At 39.6% G+C, this 19,968-nt stretch overlaps 1 protein-coding gene across 10 annotated transcripts in view; it reads left to right on the forward strand.

The window, feature by feature from the left end:
• CARMIL1 (capping protein regulator and myosin 1 linker 1) overlaps window positions 1–19,968 on the forward strand; it is a 317,492-nt gene that overhangs the window by 244,593 nt on the left and 52,931 nt on the right. For all 10 annotated transcript variants that reach the window (XM_067752167.1, XM_067752164.1, XM_067752166.1 and 7 more), the window contains 5 exons: window positions 798–926; window positions 1,817–1,948; window positions 12,977–13,152; window positions 15,208–15,295; window positions 19,111–19,260. In XM_067752167.1, coding sequence (XP_067608268.1) covers window positions 798–926; window positions 1,817–1,948; window positions 12,977–13,152; window positions 15,208–15,295; window positions 19,111–19,260 — 675 coding nt within the window. The remainder of the gene's footprint in view (window positions 1–797; window positions 927–1,816; window positions 1,949–12,976; window positions 13,153–15,207; window positions 15,296–19,110; window positions 19,261–19,968) is intronic.

Genomic DNA, 19,968 nt, shown 5'->3' on the forward strand with positions numbered 1-19,968 from the left:
AAAACCACACTGTAATTGTCTTTTTCTTCAGACGTCTTAGCTTTGTTCACGTTTCTCTTTATACATACAAATAGAATAGAGCATAATCTTACCCTTCTGTACTAGTTTTTGTCCACAGTAGTGATCTGCCACTACCCTGTGGGTTTTATGTTTCAATCCATGAAACATCTGAAAGTGATTCAGATGTAATTAACATGGGAGAAGGACCTTAATAGAATAGAAACTAGATGTTATTAACTTTATTATTGCCTATGTTAATATAATAAAACCTCAGCTTATGCTTGTTTTGGTAGAAAATTACCTGATATAATTGAACTAATTAAAAAATATTAATTTCCAGGGATGTTCTTATTTCCATAATATTGAGACCAACTGGCTGTGGGCATCATTTTGTCATCAGCTGCCTCAGAATTGTACATCTCCTTTTTCTGTTTCCTCAGTACCCAGCACTATGTCTGACGCATAGAGGGTACTCAATAAAAATTAATGAAGGAGAGTTACTATCAAGCAAAATGTCACTGAGTAGCTATGAGATTCTGAATCACCAAGAAGTGTTCACTTTTGTTCTACATGCTGCATTTCCTAAGGCAGGAGAGGGGACCAACATCCCTTACATGTTTGTTTGGAATTAACGCTGCTAAAGGTTTCTTATAGAAATAGATAAATTAATAATTGGCTATAAGCTGTCTTGAAGATTCCAGTTAGGAGAAGTATTCATCCTCATTCAGTGTTTCCTTTTGTCTGAACATTGGCTGTGCTGACTTGGGTGCTTGCTCTCCTTGTTATGTGTGGAGCAGATGATTGACAGAATATGTGTGAAAGTACAAGATCATCTCAACTCTTTACGAAACTGTGGGGGAGATGCTGTCCAGGAAGATCTAAAAGCAGCAGAAAGGCTCATGCGTGATGCTAAGAACTCTAAAACGGTGAGTTTCACTTCCAGCTACATGAGTCCTGTGGAATAAAAAGACTTTAAACTTTTTAAACTGGTTTTAGAAACTAGTTCTAACTAAATTTACTTTTCTACCCAATTTCAAGGTTACTAACAAGTGGCAAGGTGAACTGAGTTAGTCTTTGCCTCCTTTCTGTACCCGTGCTAATTACCAATAATCAAAATACAGTTGTCCCTCAGAATCTGCGGGGGGGATTGGTTCCAGGACCCCCTGCAGATACCAAAATCTGTGGATGCTCAAATCCCTTATATAGAAAGTGGTGTAGCACAGGTGGGCCTCCTTATCCGCGGGTTCTGCAGCCTCGGATACAGCCAGCCGGCTGTATAGAATTAAAAGCAGAGGGTCAGTGTGATTTACAAAGGGTATAATCAGGTTCTAGGTAACTGGGAGGTAGTTGTAGTTTCAATGAGTAGCAACTCATTGCACATGATTCTACTGCCAAACTGATAGCACGAAACTCTCCTCTGTCACCTCTAAAAGGAAGCTTCTCTCAACTTAGACTGTGGTCCCCAAAGTGTGATTTCGTAGAGAAAGGACTAACTGGGAGTCAGGAAACCTGGGATCTGGTCCAGGCTCTGCTATTAGAATCACACAAGCATTGAATTTTATAAGTAGGAGGAATCTTGTGGATTAGTCAGATACTCTCACACCCGAGATGAAGACTTTAAGGCACAAACAGGTAAGGTACTGTTCCTCTGGGTTTAAAGCTGGACCTCAGTTTTTTAATTGGTATAAAGGGCCTTTCATCAAGACGATCTTTGTTTATCTCTAGTATTTCTCGACCCTGTTTCATGAACTCTGCAGTGACTTTGGTGCTTATTTAAATATTTATTATGGAGAGGTTACTTTTATTTTTCTTACAGCTGTTACCAAATTTATACCACGCTGGTGGTGCATCTTGGGCGGGAGCCAGTGGCTTGTTATCCAGTCCAATTCAGGAGACCCTGGAATCGATGGCCGGAGAAGTTACGAGAGTTGTAGATGAACAACTCAAGGTTTGTGGTTTCTGTTATTTTGGAAAATGGAATCATTATGACTTAACTATGTATGATAGCATTTCATACCATGCTATCCTATATTTTATAGGCGCGTGTGTGCGTGCACGTGTGCATGTGTAGTAAAAAATGGAATACCGTGCCTTTCCCAGCTTCATCTGTAGTTTTTGGAATAACTTTTTGCATAATAAGGTCAAGTAAAACCTATCAAATTCAATTTTGTTTTTGATGGTAAATCTCTAACCGTATTTAACGTATGACAGGTGGCCACTGATAAGGGAAAGATTGATTTTTGCTTAGAAAGAGAAGTCTGCTTCGCGAAAAAATATCTCCTGTTACTGCATTCGATTTAGAGAATGGGAGAGATGACGGAGCTGTGTGCTTACAGTGCCAAGCTTCTGCGTATATGGAGAGTTTGCCACTAGGTAAAGAGCTGGTTGAAAGATTAAAGAGGGATTTAGAATGAAGTTACAAGGCACCCAAAGTAGCAGAAACTTGTCTATAGGCTCATAGGTTGAAGGAAAAAAAAAAAAAAAAGTCTTTGAAATTTAAGCGACGAGAGTAACCCAAGACCAGCTTTTTCCTAAGGTAACTTCAAAAAACAGCTACAGCAGAAGACATTTCACTTTCCGAAAGTTTTCATCATTTTCAGTGTGTTCAAGGATGCCTTAAAAAGACCTTGTCTAAATTTCTGTGTTTATTTGGTTTGTTTTCTTCTGAGAACACAATTGCTGTAGCTCAGCGGGATTTGATGAGCAGCTCAGTCATAACTTTGCAACATGCTAATTACTCTGTTTGTAAATTTAATTAATGTGGGAGAGAACGTTGTGGATTGTTTAGGCGTTTAAGCCCCTTTCTTCCTGTAGTACAATACAGAGAGACTCTTGTGTATCATTTTTATTTTACTTAACTGTGGTTATTTTGAATACATTCTGAGCAAAGACAAAGGGGTAGGAAAAGGAGTGCTTGGTTGATACAGAGTTCTGCTAGATCAGTTGTTACCTAACAGCACTTGTTTTATCCTCCATGAAGGATCAAATATGTAAAAAGGATACTTTCTTACACATTTAAAATAAAGTCATCTTTGTTACTTATTTACTTCTGACTGTAAAAAATGAAACTACTCTTTGTGAAACATTTGAACAGTAAAAATCACTTGAAATCCCGGAGACAGCATCATTCTTAATATTTTAGTGAATTTCCAAACATTCTCTGTCTACACACACAATTTTACGTGTGTGATCATACTACACGTACTTTTCTATATTTGGTACAATATCGTGAACACAATTCTAGATCAGTGAGTACTCATCATCATTTTAGTGGCTACATGGTCATTGTATAGATGTCCCAGTGCACTGGAGAAGCTCAGTCCTCCTCTGTGTCTCTCCTTTACTTTCACACAGAACTCCTCACTTTTGACACTTCTGGTCACCAGATGTGAGGGGTTTCCCCCCCCGCCCCCCGAGCTGGGTGTCCTACTATTTAACTCAATTCAGACACTATCTACCTGGAGATAGCATTAGATCCCACAGTTTAAGGGCTCAGTCCCACAAGACTGCCCCCGCCCCACTTCAGATACCAACTGGAAGTCCAGTTTGTACCTGAGCTCCCGACCAATTGGCAATAAATCCGAGGTTCTTATAACCCCTCCTCCAGTTCAATTAACTTGCCAGAGTGGCTCCCAGAACTCAGGGAAACACTTATGTTTACCAGTTTATTAAAGGATATGATAAAAGGTATAGATGAACAGCCAGATGGAAGAAATGTACAGGCCCAGGTATGTGGGACAGGTTTCAGGGCTTCCATGCTCCCTTGGAGCACCACTCTCCCACACCTCCACGTGTTCACCAGCCCTCTGAACCCATACTTTTGGGGTTTTTTTTTTTTTTTTTTTTTTTTTGCGGTACGCGGGCCTCTCACTGCTGTGGCCTCTCCCGTTGCGGAGCACAGGCTCCGGACACGCAGGCTCAGCGGCCATGGCTCACGGGCCCAGCCGCTCCGCGGCATGTGGGATCTTCCCGGACCGGGGCACGAACCCGTGTCCCCTGCATTGGCAGGCGGACTCTCAACCACTGCGCCACCAGGGAAGCCCCTTTTGGGGTTTTGATGGAGGCTTCGTCATGTAGGCGTGGCCAGTCATTAACTCCATTTTTAGCCCTCCTTAGGAGGGGGGTGTGGAGCTGAAAATTCCAAGCTTCTAATCATGGCTTGGTCTTTCCAGTGACCAGCCCTCATCCAGGAGCCATCCAAGAGCCCACCCAATAAAGCAAAAGACACCCCCATCACCCAGGAAATTACAAGGGTTTCAGGAGCCCTGTGTAAGGAACCAGGATCAAGGACCAAATATTAGAACAAAAGATGCCCCTAGCGTTCTTATCACTTAGGAAATTACAAGGGTTTCGGGAGCTCTATGCCAGGAACTGGGGGCAGAGACCAATATATATTTTCTATTATCTCACAGCCAGCATAATTTATTTTCTAATTTCTGATTAATCCTATTAGAGTCAATGCCTGTAGTTGATCCATTCCGAGGTCAAATGGTACACACGTTTTATACGTTCGTATGTATTCACAAACTGTTTTCCAGTAGTGTACTCAATTGCTTGTTTTGTCATACCCTCACCCATACTAAGCATTTTAACGTTTTAATATTTGTCAGTGTAACAGGTTAAAAAAAATCTCATTTTGTCTTTTGGATTTCTTTAGTAGCCAGTGAGGCATCAAGTAGTTTTATTATCCATTTGTATTTCTTCTTTTGTAAATTACATATTTGTATCTATTGCCTTTTTCCTTTAAAGTTTTTGTAAGAATTCCTTATATACTAAGAATGGGCTGTCATTTAAATCAGCACGAAACGTTGCAACTGGAACTTTCCTGTCAAACAGCTTCCTACGGGCACTTGTTTCAACTGGTCTAAACCACAAGCTAGCCCTTGAAATTTTGGTCCGTTTCCTCCCCAGCACACCAGATGGTTGGAATTGACTCTTGCCAGTCATTCTTGGAAGGGAGTAGAAGGCAGAGGTCTAAAGTAAAAGGCATTTGAATTTTTAAAAGCCTGAAATAATAACAATATATTTAGGACCAAAAATATTTTTTCTGTAAATAGACATTCCCCAGATTTTTTGAGGCTGACCTTTCTGGCCCCTTGTCAGTGTCACCAGTGTTCTCCATTCATTACAGCTTCCTTATTTGCAAGTGTCATCACCTGCTTTTCTCTCATTCTGTCTCTGAGGTCCCAGGCTCCCAAATGCCCTGATTTTTTCTATTCCCCACTCCCTTGTTTTCTTTACTCTCAATCCTTTTGAGTTGCAAGTTCTCTTCCCTTCTCTTCCCTTCAGGGACTTCTGGCATGAATCAAAGTAAATCCTCAACCACAACTTCTTAATTAAATGTTACTTATTAATTTCCCTTTCACTGAGTTCACAGTTTTTGATACTTTCAACAGACTATAGACAGTTACTTCCTTTCTTTTTCCTTCCAGTTGACCTGACAAGTGGACATCATTTTATGATTTAAAAAAAAAATCCCCATTTATCTATTTTATATAGCTTTCCAGCACCTTGATTTTCTTAAAATTATGTAGGAAAAGAATGTATTTTTACTACAATCAATATTCAGTTTCTTAAATTAAACAACTGTATCCTAATTTATTTCACTAGTAGTATTATATTTTGTTTGGTTAAAAAAGAGTCCTTTCTCTATTTCTGAAATTCTCTAAGATTAACATGTTATACTAGCAAAAGCTAAAGTGTATGTACTTTTTTGTAAAAATATGTTTTTATTGTAGTGAATTAAAAAAAATGGGACTAGCAAGCCTGGATTTGTGACCTGGGTTTGCTACTAGCTGTTTGCTCCAAGCAAGTCACCTAATTTGTTGGGACTGAGCCTCCTTGTGCAGAATTGTCTTGGTCTCGAGATAATTAGGGAGATTTTATCCTTAATATTTACTCATCCTGCATCATGGCCAGCAGTACACATTTTGAATTCTGGATAAGAATAAGTTCAAATAGCTCTTTGAGTCATCTTTCAAAAAAATACTAGTTCAGAAAAGCCAAAGAAATGGCCGGAAGAGCCAGCCTTCTTAGCAAACTTCTGGAGGAGAAGAAAGCAGTAAGTGTGGAGAAAGTCCTTCTTTGAAACGAAGTGATATTTTCTCCGGACTGGCCTGTTTTAGGTGTTTTTAAATGACAACTCACCTCCTGTTTTCCCTGTTTTTCATCCTAACATTTATTCCTGGGGTAATCGTAGATGAATAAGTGGGATTTGAATGTTGGGATTTGAATGTTTTAACATAAGGGAACTTTCATTTTCCCCTTCTGGACTTAAATTTTAGAATGCTTGTTTTGGCCTTGAAAATGCTTCATTTCCCTCAGGGCTTCACTGGTAAATATCAGGTTTACCAAGGAAATGAGGCCTGAGGGGTGTAGGTGGCATTTTGGCAAGTACTAACTCAGTTTGCTGGGAGAGTTCTCTGAGTTTTCTTATTTTCCTACATTTTATATAATATTTTCCAAAGCAAAAGAAAGAGAAATTTCAGAGCACTTCAGTGTGGAAGTTGTATTTGCTTGTAATGAATTACAGCTAGTCATTTGTTCACTGCAAGAATATGTGAGCATAGCTGCCATGTTAAGGATATTAACTCAATTTATTTTACAAATATTGTACAAGGTTTAAGTACTATTAGTTATTTTTACAGTTAAGAAATATAGATTCTCCTAACTATCATTTGGAAGATACATGCAAAATGAAATCTGATTATCACATTTCAAATACAGGGCCTGCTCATTCAAGTTGTCTAAAGGTAGTACACATAGACTCACAAAATGGAGAATATGTAAGAAAAGTTAAGAAACATGGATAGAGTGAGAAAATTTAACATAAGCCAAATTAGATTTCCAGAAGGAAAGAGAAGATAAATAGAAGAAGGTAACAATTGAGGGGATGGTGGCTGAGAATTTCAGGGATTGATGAAAGGCTAGAATCTTCAGATTCAGGAAGTCCAGCGAAACCCAGACAGGAAAGATAGAAGCAAATCCATGTCTCGAATCATCATAATGAAAAGTGGAAAACACTGAAGACAAAGAGAAGATCTTAAAAGGAGCCAGAGGGAAGGAAAAGCCATATTACTTTAAACAGATCAAAATTAAGAGGGACAGGACAGCTCATTTCTTGCCAGGAAGCTAAAAAGACAATGAAATAATATCTTCATGCTTCTGAGAGAACAGATCAAGAATTATATACTCAATAAACCTCCTATTAAGAATGAGGATGAAATGAAAACATTTCATCCAAACAAAATCCAAGATAGTTTACTGCCAGTAGACCACACTAAATAAACACCTAAAGGATATGCTTTAGGACAAAGGAAACATTATCAAAGAAAGAGGGTCTGAGCTGCAGGAAAGAATAGTGAGCAGGGAAAATGCCAAATGTGAAACATCATATATGAGACAACAACATGGATGTCTAATTTTTGCTGTCAAATTAAGAATAAATGCAAGTAAAATACTAGAAGTGAGCATCTAAGTCAGGAGTGAGTAAAAGAAGTCTAACATCCTAGTTTTATTCTGGAAAAAACTTAAGGGATCAACATTAGATCTGGGTTGTCCATTGTCTTGTCCATTAGCCACATATGGTCATTTAAATGCAAATTAATTAAACTTCAATGACATTTAAAATTCAGTTTCTCAGTTGCACTAGCCACATGTAAAGGGCTCAATAGCCACCTGTGGCTAGTGGCTCCCATATTGCACAGCACAGGTATTCCCATCATCTCAGAAAGTTCTATTGGACACTGCTGCTTTACACATGAAGTAAAGTATGCAGGTTAAACTTTCTAGTGTAACCACCAAAACAGAGGCAGTGCACCAGGGGTCATACTGCATACCAAGAGGAGCATTAGGAAATGTTCGGGATTATTTTGGGTTGGCATGGGCAGGTGATAATAATCCTAAACGTCCTGTAATACAAGGTTCAGTTCCACACCAGAAGGAATGCTCTCACTCAACATCTAGCGATGCAGTAGAAAAGGAACCACTAGGACTTCCCTGGCGGTCCAGTGGTTAAGACTCCGCACTTCCACTGCAGGGGGCATGGGTTCGATCCCTGGTCAGGGAACTAAGATCCCGCATGCTGCACAGCGTGGCCAAAAAAAAAAAAAGGCATTACTAGAGATAAAATAGAACAGTGAATAATGACAAATGATCCAGTTTGCCAGAGATTATTTCAACTGTGTATGTATTTAATTATATGGCTTTATATATATAAGTGGACAAAATTACAAAGAAAAATTGATAACATTTACTATTATGGTAGAGATCTTTCAAAATGACTGCCAGTAACTGATAGATCAAGTAAATAAAGTAATGATAAAGAATATTTGAAAAAATTCTTTATAATGATAAAGAATATTTGAACAATAGAATTCTCAGTTGTGACCTAGTGGACCTATGTGATCAGTGCACCAATAATAGGAGACTATCAGTTCTTTGCAAGGATACGTGAAATATTTGACATGAGGTCTATAAGAACATCTCAACAATTTTCAAAGGTGGTATTCTCTGGTTTCATTTAAAATAAATTAGAAATTAATATCAAAATTTTAAAAAGGGAAAACCCCCACATGTTTATAAATTTAAAAATTACTTGTAACCCAGGGGTCAAAGGGGAGGGCAAAATTCGAATTAGAGGATATTTATAATTAAACAATAAAGTAGTTAGTAATCAGAACCTGTGAGATGCCGCTAAACCAGTACTTAGAGTGAAATATATGGCTTCTTCATAAGCCCAGACACTTATGAGGAAGAACAAGAAGGTTGGTAGTCTTGCCCTACCACATATTAGGACTTATCATAATTAGGACAGTATGCAGAGGTAGACAGACCAATGCTACAGAGAGATCCCAGAAATGGACCCATACATCTATGCAAATTTTCATAATGCCGCCTTCAGTGAGTTATCTTTGATCAATAGAAAAATGATGGACTATTCAGAACCCACATTCAGTAAGTTCCTGAGCTTATAATACTTTTTATATGTTTCTTAGAGATTGTTCCAAGAAGTGTGCTAGGCCCTGGGGAGAGAGGGTAGGGCTTCACAGTTGCTATCAGGTACAAGTTGTGTATCTGGAGTCTGGTGCCTCTAGCTCTCCATGAACTTCCAAAGTTATATGTAAAATCTCATACCAGTTTTTCTGGATGCGTGTGCATCGATTCTCAAAGGTGTTCTTTGATCCCCACGTTACTGCATTCTTGCCCGTTTTATAACATTTGATTACTGAGGTCGCCACTGGATGCTATGAGATCATCAAATGCAGTTTGGAGTGTGAAGGGCGTGGAAGGAACAAGCAAGAACATCTCCTCCAGGAGGTGATGCTTGAGCTGAGCTGAGTAGGGAGGCATACGGGTGATTTATTCTGGCTACAGAGGGGAACAGGATTCTAGGCTAAGAGAACAGTTGTAGAAAGCATGGAGACAGAGCCTGGATCATGTGGGGAACTGCCCTGTAACTGGATATGAATAGTTATAAGGGGAATATAGAGAGATGACAAAAAATGAGGCTAGAAAATTGAGCATTTACCAGATATTTCAGGGATTTCTATTCTGTGCTAATGAGCAATATTTTTGGCATATTTCCACTTTTGAGAAAATGTCTAGGAGTAAATTTAACATGTTTTAGAGATACTTGTGATGGAAGGAGTTGAGGTAGGTGGAGTGTAAGGAGAGTTGCACATTTCTGCCCTAGTTTGGTACCATACCTCACAATAAAAACTTTGCAAGAATGGTTGATTTTGCTGTTGCAGTTACTGTTTAGGTGGGATTAATGGGAGGCCAAACATGTTGTAGTTGACCTTGCCATGGTAGAATATCCTGGTGGAAATTCCTAATAGGCTGTATTATATATGCATTGGATGTTTTGTGTAGGTGGCTATAGGTAAACATTTAGTTGAGAACCATTGGAATATAGGTAGTAATTTGAAGCCATGGGAAGGATGGATGTTGAAGAATATGGTTTGGTGTGTAGAGGGCCATGGGACTTGGAAAGAGATGCTGTTTAAGGACCTGAGCTGGGGGCTAGACACAAAGAAGTGGTCAGGGGCTGCATTACAAATTTATCCTGTGATCCTTTCTCCCCTTTTTACCAGCCCTGTCACCAGAACATCCACCATGGTGGCATTAGGTACCAGCATTAGGGGATGAAAATTGTAGGTAATGAAGAGAGCCGAAAGGGACACACCTTTGGGCAATGGGCAGAGCATTGGAAAAGGGTGGCTGGAGTAGGAAACAAGAGTAGAAGATGAAACACCTGAGTCCCCTTCTCACTTATTCCAGTAACCAGCTGCGTGACCTTGAGGAAGTCACTTATCTCCTCCGAGTCTCCGTTTTCTCATCTATAAAATGGGTTTGCTAAAATCTACCTCTACTCACAGGGTTGTTATGTGGATCAAAGGAAATCATGGGTGAAATCACTTTGTAGAGTATAAATTGTCGGGCTAGAGATGGTGGTAGGGAATTAACTGCAAAATATCTGTCGAATTGGATGCCCAGGGCAGGATGAAATTCCTTTTTATAGGGTCAAAAATCATGCAGTAGTCAATTTGTAGAGCAGAAAGAGACCTTAGAAATAATTTTATACGTCAGAAAGCAGAGATCTGCAAAGGTTCTTCACTTAACGCTGCGCACTTAACATTCCACAGAAATTTCACGTCGGGATCTGCATCGGAAGCCAGGCTTCCCTCCTTAGGTCTGGAGTTCATTCCAACTGAATGAACACTGTCATGCAGGGGACCTTTCAGAAAGTCACGCTATATTGATGAACATGACAGAATTCAAACAGCGTATTGATACCTGAGGTCGTTCTTATCAGGAGTGCTGGACTCCGCTACTCCATCTGGAACAGAATGTGTTTATTTTAATGCCAAAGAGGAAAATGATTTGTCTTAAACTGACTCATTTGGCATGGCTTGTAGCTCTCTTGGAATAATGTACTAAATGAGTGATTATTCAGAGTTCTCACAGGGACAGAGCACTGTCAGGATACGAGTGGCTTTCGGAAACTTCTCGAGTGGCTGCCTCCCCCACTCCTCTCCTGCTTTTCACAGGCTCTTTATAAACATCCTGCTGCTCTGCTGCTCATCCTACAGTGTGATGAGAGATTGTACTATTGGCATCGGCATCGTGCTCTGCATGTGAATATATGAGCCGAGAGACTAGTCTTTACATAATAATGCTCCACTAGTCCCCTTCATACTGGAATAGCAATGGGACCAAGCTTGGCTTTCTTTTTTTTTTTTAACATCTTTATTGGAGTATAATTGCTTTACAATGGTGTGTTAGTTTCTGCTTTATTGTAACAAAGTGAATCAGTTATACATATGTTCCCATATCTCTTCCCTCTTGCGTCTCCCTCCCTCCCACCCTCCCTATCCCACCCCTCTAGGTGGTCACAAAGCACCGAGCTGATCTCCCTGTGCTATGCGGCTGCTTCCCACTAGCTAGCTATTTTACGTTTGGTAGTGTATATATGTCCATGCCACTCTCTCACTTTGTCCCAGCTTACCCTTCCCCCTCCCCACATCCTCAAGTCCATTCTCTAGTAGGTCTGTGTCTTTATTCCCGTCTTGCCCCTAGGTTCTTCATGACTTTTGGGGTTTTTTCTTAGATTCCATATATATGTGTTAGCATACGGTATTTGTTTTTCTCTTTCGGACTTACTTCACTCTGTATGACAGACTCTAGGTCCATCCACCTCACTACAAATAACTCAGTTTCATTTCTTTTTATGGCTGAGTAATATTCCATTGTATATATGTGCCACATCTTCTTTATCCATTCATCTGTTGATGGACACTTAGGTTGCTTCCATGTCCTGGCTATTGTAAATAGAGCTGCAATGAACATTTTGGTACATGACTCTTTCTGAATTATGGTTTTCTCAGGGTATATGCTGGGATCTTATCATGAGAATTAGCATCTTTGAAAACAAATTAATAACATTATCTGTGATATACTGAATTTTTATTGTATGCTAGACACGATACTGAACACCTTACACATGTCATATCATTTAATCTTCAGTAATCCTATTAGGCAAGAACTTTTTGATTTGCCATTTTATAGATGAGGAAAGTAATATTGAGAGATCAGTAACTTAGCCCAGTGTCACTCAGCTGGGATTCAAATTTAGGTCTGATGCTCACTTGGGTGCCCTTTCCACACTTACCAGCCGTGCCACCCATCTCAGGCAAATCTTTTAACTTCCCTTAGCTCACATTCTTCAACTATAAGACGGTGATCACACGAATAGCTTCTGTACCCATCTTCACAGATCTTGGAAGGATAAAATGAACGGAAACATTTTTAAAATTCTGAAGTGCTATATAAGTAGGTTTTGACTGTTATTATTAATGTTGTTTATAAAGTGCTCTGTTAATATTTTTGTCTGTTATTCATGTTTTTGATTGTTCCGATAACAATTACAATTTTACTGAACATTAAAGCTTTTCTTTTAAAGGGGGAAAGCTAGCGGTTGTTACGTAGTGGTTTGCTATGACTGCTCTTTTGATGGAACTATTGAATGCTTCACCCTGATTTGAGGTTTCTGTGATTTGTGAAATTGCACAAGAGTTCTAACTTGATGTATGTTCTAGGGACATGTGTAAATTTATTTGCTAATACCCAGGAGAACAGTCTGGTGTGGTAAATTGGTGTATATGTGTCTTTGTAAATCTTATCACGAATGCCTCTGTGTTAAGGACAGCTAGCACACCATCATGCTTCAGACGCCAGGGTGAAGCCTGCGTGGATCTGCCAGGTGTCTGGTTTAAAGTGATCACCTGCGATCAGTGATCACCCAGCAGTCGCAAGTCATCCCAGGGCAGCTCCGAATCCTTAGTCGCACCTGGGACTCTGCTGTGTCCCTGTTCTCCGAGAGCTCGGCGTCATAAATAACCACCTTTCAGTTTTATGGGGGGCGCCTCCGGGGCTGTGTCATCATCTCTCTGTCTCCACTTGTGCTGCGTTGCAGGCGTTGCTTGAGTCCATGGTTGATGCTGCCGAGAATCTTTGTCCCAATGTGATGAAAAAAGCCCACATTCGGCAAGACTTGATTCATGCCAGCACTGAGAAGATTTCCATCCCACGTGCCTTTGTTAAAAATGTCCTGTTGGAGCAGTCTGGAATTGATATCCTTAACAAAATTAGGTAGGTTTATAATGTTAATAAACCGAGGAGCTGCAGTGTCTGTGAATGCAGTTGAGGCAGCTGTGAAGAGCGTTGTCGTTGGCTTTATTCGTACAGAATGTGTTTAGACATGTCTATGAGGCAGCGACTATATACAGATATAGCTGTGCCTAAATGCATAGGTTTAATACATTTCCAAAATCAGATGACCACAGATATGCCTGCATTACTGAGGAACAGTTACCTGCTCTTTTTAAGAGTTTTATTTTTTTTAAGAGGGGGTACCTGTTTGTAATCCCCTCTTTCGTTCTGCTTCTGAAGCTTATCTTTCACCTTTATAAGTCACTAACTTTTGAAGACTGAGGTCGGTTTGCTTTCTACTACCAGAATATTCTGAGCCAATGCACAGCCTATAAATAGGCAAAGAGGCCCACTAGGACTTCACCATGTTTCCCTTTGGGTTCATTTTTTTTTTTGCAGTACGCAGGCCTCTCACTGCTGTGGCCTCTCCCGTTGCGGAGCACAGGCTCTGGACACGCAGGCTCAGCGGCCATGGCTCACGGGTCCAGCCGCTCCGCGGCATGTGGGATCTTCCCGGACCGGGGCACGAACCCGCGTCCCCTGCATCGGCAGGTGGACTCTCAACCACTGCGCCACCAGGAAAGCTCAAGAACCTTGTTTTGATGTTTTAACTTGCAATAAACTTTCCCTCCCGACCTCAGAGAGGCGGGGGCTGGGGAAGAGAAACAAACTACTGACCATGTAGTCTTAGAAGGAAGCAGAATTCCCAAACATGTCTAAAAGCATCAGAGGAAGTACTTGTTAACATTAGATTCCCAGGCCTCTCTGGATGTTTGGGGTAGGACCTAGTTATCTGTATTTTTCATAAGCAACCCGGGTGAATCTTATCAGTGGACACCTCTGGGGAATAATATAGTATTAGATAAACCAAATAGCTAGTGAGACCTTGTTTCAGAGACAGGAATTAAAGAAACATTCCTTTATATGTAGCCCAGGAAAATTTTTACTGTAGTCATCAAAGAGTTGGTGCTTCCCCTCTGCCCTGCCATCAGAAATCTTCTGAGCAGAAACATTGCGATGCAAATTTCAGTTAGAAAGATTTTCCCCTGTTACACAAATATACTTTCAACTTTAGCTTTAGGAGTAAATAATCTTATTTTGATAGCTCCTTTCCCTGCTCGAAAATTTTTAAAAGTATTGACTTCAGAAGTAGGCTGAAATGATGTGACGATGTTGGAACGTGGGTGTGTATCTCGCCAGCACGTTTACCTTGCAGTGTATTGTGCGTTTATGCACATTTGTGCATGTGTGCATTTAGGTAGGGTTATGTAGACTGAAGACACACATGGCAGTTGAATTCTTGGGAATGCCAAATAGCTAAAATGCTAACCAAAATACCAGCCGTCTGATGGAAACCTTAGCGGCTGAGTCATTTATTAGTAAAAACTACAAGCTACTTCTTGCTGTCTGGGCATCTTTATAAGGTTAGGTAAGAGGCACTAAAACTAAACATTTTAATAACTTCTGTTCATAAGAGGCAAGAGAACAGTGAATTTGACTTGATGGCAAGTCAAAGCAGAAGCCGTTCAGTATGGTACCATTTGACTGGTAAAAAGTTTTGTGAAAGGCGGTGGATATGCATGTGAAAGAAATAACCAAGACGTCACAACCAGACTAGATTTTCTTAATTTACTCCAGCCCAAGTTTGTTTTCATTTATGTCAATGGATGAATTGTTCCTCCCACATGGTACATATGGTTCCCATTAAGTTTGTCTTTATCCAGATGTTTTTTATTTCTACCACTAAATGTTGAGTTTTGAAATTGTAGAGGCAGGTTGGAATTGGTGAAGAAAGTCTATTACCTGTGTGTTTATGGCAGTGTTTAAGGCTTATTTTTGGAACTCCTTAGCCCTGTTTGCACATTCTTGTATGCCATTTTCAAAGACAGAAACAAAATCACAGTTGACCTTATCAACATAGTATCAAGGGTGGGTGATTTTTTTTCCCTCTTGCACAAATTAAAATGCCACTCTGTGCTTTTGGTTTTCACACAGTGAAGTGAAGTTGACAGTGGCCTCCTTCCTATCTGATCGAATCGTGGATGAAATTCTGGATGCACTTTCACACTGCCATCACAAACTGGTAAGTGCTGTGGACGTCTTGAACCCTTATCCTAACCCTGGTTTGGTCTGCGGTAACGCAGGGCAGTCTCCAGCGTGGGGTTGTGGTTGCTTTTCTACATTTTATTCCTTTGCAGCTTTATGGGTTAAAATCCTAGTTTTCCTCCTTCTTCTTCATTGCTTCCAGCTGTTCTAGAGCATGTTAGAATTTCTCCAGAGAGAATGGCAGGGCAAAGCAGAAGCGATGGTATTCAGAATTGTTGTTGTTCATTTAAAATGCGTACAGGTCAAAAATTTTGATAGGAGATGATGTTGGGACTGAGGTCTAAAATTGAGAATTTTGTTTTAGATTATAGTGGACCCTTGAACAACACCGGGGGCTTGGGGCAGGACCCTCCCTGCAGTTGAAAACCCACGTATAACTTATAGTTGGCTTTCCACATCTGAGGATTCAACCAACCCGGATCGTGTAGTACTGTAGTATTTACTACTCAAAAAAATTCTCGTGTAAGTGGGCCTGCACAGCTCAAACCCACGCAGTCCAAGGCTCACCTGTATTTAATTTATCTGTGCTCCTTTTGTTGTTCTCTGATATGATTATCTGATAACAGAGTATTCTTAAAAACACGACGGAAATGAAATGTTTGGAGTCCAAAGAGAGTGCAAGAGTAAAATGGACACATTCCAGCGATTGATAGCTGCCGAGTGTCCAGCCAGGCCTTTTGGATATCACCAAGGAGAAAAACTAAAATTTTCTTCATCTAGAGCCTGGTTCTACATCAAGGTAGAAACTAGGAAGAAATAGTTCCAATATCAGTGCATATGAAAAATATATCAGAAACTTCATGAAGTCCTCTGAGGTGCAGATGAAGGTTTTATAAGTGGCTATATCTTGTGTCTCGAAAATATTTGTGATATGATGCAGTAGAAATCTCCCAAACAAGTTATGACAGTGTTTTTTCTCCAGAGAAGAATTGCAGGTTAACTATGTAGGCTGTAGATACCCTAGTTTTATGGCATTGAATTGTTGAGTGACGGTAGAGAACACCAAAGTCACAGGAGCAGTAACAGCTTCTTCTGAGGAGGCAGACAAAATGAGTATTTTGAAAAATTCACTTGAGAAAAATATATGACTCTTCTCTAAAATCTAAAAGATAAGCTGGACATCTCTAGCTACTCAAAGTATTGCCTGTGGACTGGAGCTGGCCCACTAATGAATGGTTACTAGTCCGTGACAAGGCAAGTTCAGAAACTAAGAGGAAGCATGGAGAGACTTCTAGAGCAATTTGACATGGCAGTAATATGCAAACACATGTTATTAAAAATTTTTTTAATTGGTATTGTATTTTATCAATATACTGGTTTGTGACAAATTGGAAATACAAAAAACTGGTTCATCACCACAGAGATTTTAAGAAGCACTGGTTTGCAGTTCGTTGCACAATAAAGAGCTACAACCTTGTCAAGAGATCACAATTCAAACTTTCTTTTAATAAGCAGAAACAAAATCAATAAGGCATCCTTTATAGAAATAGTTTATCGATAACCTACAGCTCCAGGGACTGTCTCAAGATGCCTACTTGATGACACAAATACTAGATGTTGTATCACTTTGGCTGCATGTGAGAACTACACTGACACTTTGAATGTTTTCACTTTTTTTGCATTTGTACTTCTTTGAAGAATATGGTAACTCTAAGTACTGACATTTTCTTTTTACAATCGAAAAAGAATTGTGTGAATGCACTTTCGTTTTGAATTTCTTACTGCTGATTTGGATTGTAAGTTGAGAGCTTAACTGCTGTGTGAAAGAAATTGTACCTTCAAAATGAAATACTGCTTTCAAAGACATTCCAGTAGCATTCATATTTTCTCCGACTTAAGTTTAGAAATATTCCCGAAGGTTCCATAGAATTGTCAACTGGTTCTCAACGTTTCAAAGTTCCTGGTGATGAATCATCTCAGCACTAGAGCTTATTAATTTCAGCCCAGTTTGTTTCATCTCTTACCATTTACTTTTTTAGGTTTATCTAAAGTACAACACTGGTAATTAATAAGTCATGTAAAATATGATAATTATTACATGAAAACAATGAAAGCTAGCAATAATTAAAATTTTATTAGCAGTTTCTTTCCTTTCAGTCCTTTAAAAATAGTGAAGGTTGGAATCATTTTATTTCCCCTCATTAGATACTTTTGAGCACTAGATATAGAAAGAAATTCTTTCAGAGGAAATACGAAATAAAATTAACAAAAAAGAACGCTTCTTATTTTCTTTTGTACTAAGTGGTCTCCTCATTTACCCTGTGTCAGTTATTTTTCTGGTTTAAATTTCCCTTATATTTCCACCAGTAATGTTGGTGGCAATGACATCGTGCTTCAGTTACTTTTTTTTTTCCCCAAGGGGGAGAAAACATTTTTATTGTGGAAAATTTCAAACACAGACAAGAACAGAGAAAGTATGACAATGAGCCCTCCTCTGCCCACTATTCAGTTGTAACAATTATCCCAATATTTTGCTGATCTGTCTTTGCTTTTTCTACCTACCTCTCTCTTCTCCCCGCCCCCCCCCCCACTTTTTTCTGGCCTATTTTAAAAGCATCTCTCGTATACCATGCCGTTTTGCTGTAAATACTTCAGAAGGTGTCTCTAACTGGCACCATGATTTTTACATGATTGCCGAAACAGTCACACCTAAAAAAATCAACAAAGATTCCTTATTACCAGTTAGAATCCATTTTATATTCAGATTTCCCCAGTTGACTCAGAGATGTCTTCTTCCAGTTAAGATGTTGGAATCAGCGTCCAGACCAGCCCCAAGTTGCTATGGTTGTGGGTCTAATCCAGCGACTTTAATCTGTCCTTCCCCTTTGACTTCTTTCCTTCCTAGTGTTTTTTTCTTTTTTTTAATAGATCTTTATTGGAGTATAATTGCTTCACAATATTGTGTTAGTTTCTGTTCTATACCAAAGTGAATCAGCCATATGCTTACATATGTCCCCATATCTCCTCCCTCTTGAGCCTCCCTCCCTCCCTCCCTATCCCACCCCTCTAGGTGGTCACAAAGCACCGAGCTGATCTCCCTGTGCTATGCAGCTGCTTCCCACTAGCTATCTGTTTTACATTCGGTAGTGTATATATGTCAGTGCCACTCTCTCACTTCATCCCAGCTTCCCCTTCCCCGCCGTGTCCTCAGATGTATTCTCTACGTCTACATCGTTATTCCTGCCCTGCAATTAGGTTCATCAGTACCATTTTTTTTTTTTTTTAGATTCCATATATATGTGTTAGCACGCGGTATTTGTTTTTCTCTTTCTGACAGAGTCTAGGTCCATCCACCTCATTACAAGTAACTCAATTTCGTTTCTTTTTATGGCTGAGTAGTATTCCATTGTATATATGTGCCACATCTTCTTTATCCGTTCATCTGTCGACGGACATTTAGGTGATTGTATTGAAGACTGAAAGCTGAAAAAAATCACATCAGCTTCCTGAAAATGTCCATAATGCATCTTTTGGAAAACGAAAATACATGCCTACTTTGTGCATATTTACACGAACATGGCAAAGATTTATGAATTACCTATTTTTCAACTAACATCTCAAAAGATGTTTAAAAGGAGATTTTGTAATTTCTTGTTTAAAATACTCCACCTTCCAAAGAAAGATGATAAAAACTTACTCCAGTGTGAATGTATTAAGAGTCGCCATTAACCAAGTGCAGACAGTATCCTTCACTGTGCCACCTTGTGGAAGGTATCTTCTGGAATTCAGCTGACCTGCTCTTCCTGTGCCTCTGGGCTTTCATTTCTCCTTGGATGTGTCTTGACTCTCTAGGCCGACCATTTCAGCAGACGTGGCAAGGCCCTTCCTCAGCAAGATTCCTTGGAGATCGAGCTGCCTGAGGAGAAGCCCGTTAAACGCTCCATCGTCATGGTGGAGGAGCTCACAGAGATAGAACGTTTGGAAGATCTGGATACTTGTATGGTAAGACACATCTTTTGGTGACAGCATTATCCCATTCACTGGATTTGCTGTTGTTTTTTTTTTTAAAAATCTCACCTTTACAAACCAGACCAAATAAAACTTCCCTGCAGAGACAGTTCTTTCAGAAACTTGTTGCTGTATATAGTCTGTTAATGACACTGATGAAGCTTAACCTTCTGGTTCCCACGAAGGCCCTATAACTCACTTTTTATCTGTAATTTTCTAAAACTTTTCTTAACGAGTACCTCCACCCACCCCACTCACCCCCCCAAAAAATGAAAAATTGTGAAAATTGCAGTGAACATAAAACTTGGATCTGTCCCTAAAGCCATAGCGGGGGGTGGGAATTCCTAAATTAATTAGGAGAAATTATTTTTTTACCTTTTAAAGGTCATTTGTGATGGGAAAATACCTTTAAATAAGCCTTCAGAAAAACGTGGGGAAGGAATTTTTCCTCCCAAAAATACATAGGATGATTATCTCTTTGTTGGTCCTATAGGTATTTTTAAAATCTCTTGCTTCTTCCTGTTTTTTCTTTACGTAATGTTGGGGTACACTCTAAGATTTGCATTTACCGTTTAGTTCATATTCTCTTTCATTGACTTGACTTGATGTGCTTTAGAAGATGGAATACGGTGCGTCCACGTGATGCATCCATCTGGCCATAAAACTGAAGCATTCAGGTTGTTGATGCTTCATTTTTCTGGG

This window comes from Pseudorca crassidens, chromosome 10 (genome assembly GCF_039906515.1).
Source record: "Pseudorca crassidens isolate mPseCra1 chromosome 10, mPseCra1.hap1, whole genome shotgun sequence".
NCBI lineage: Eukaryota > Metazoa > Chordata > Mammalia > Artiodactyla > Delphinidae > Pseudorca > Pseudorca crassidens.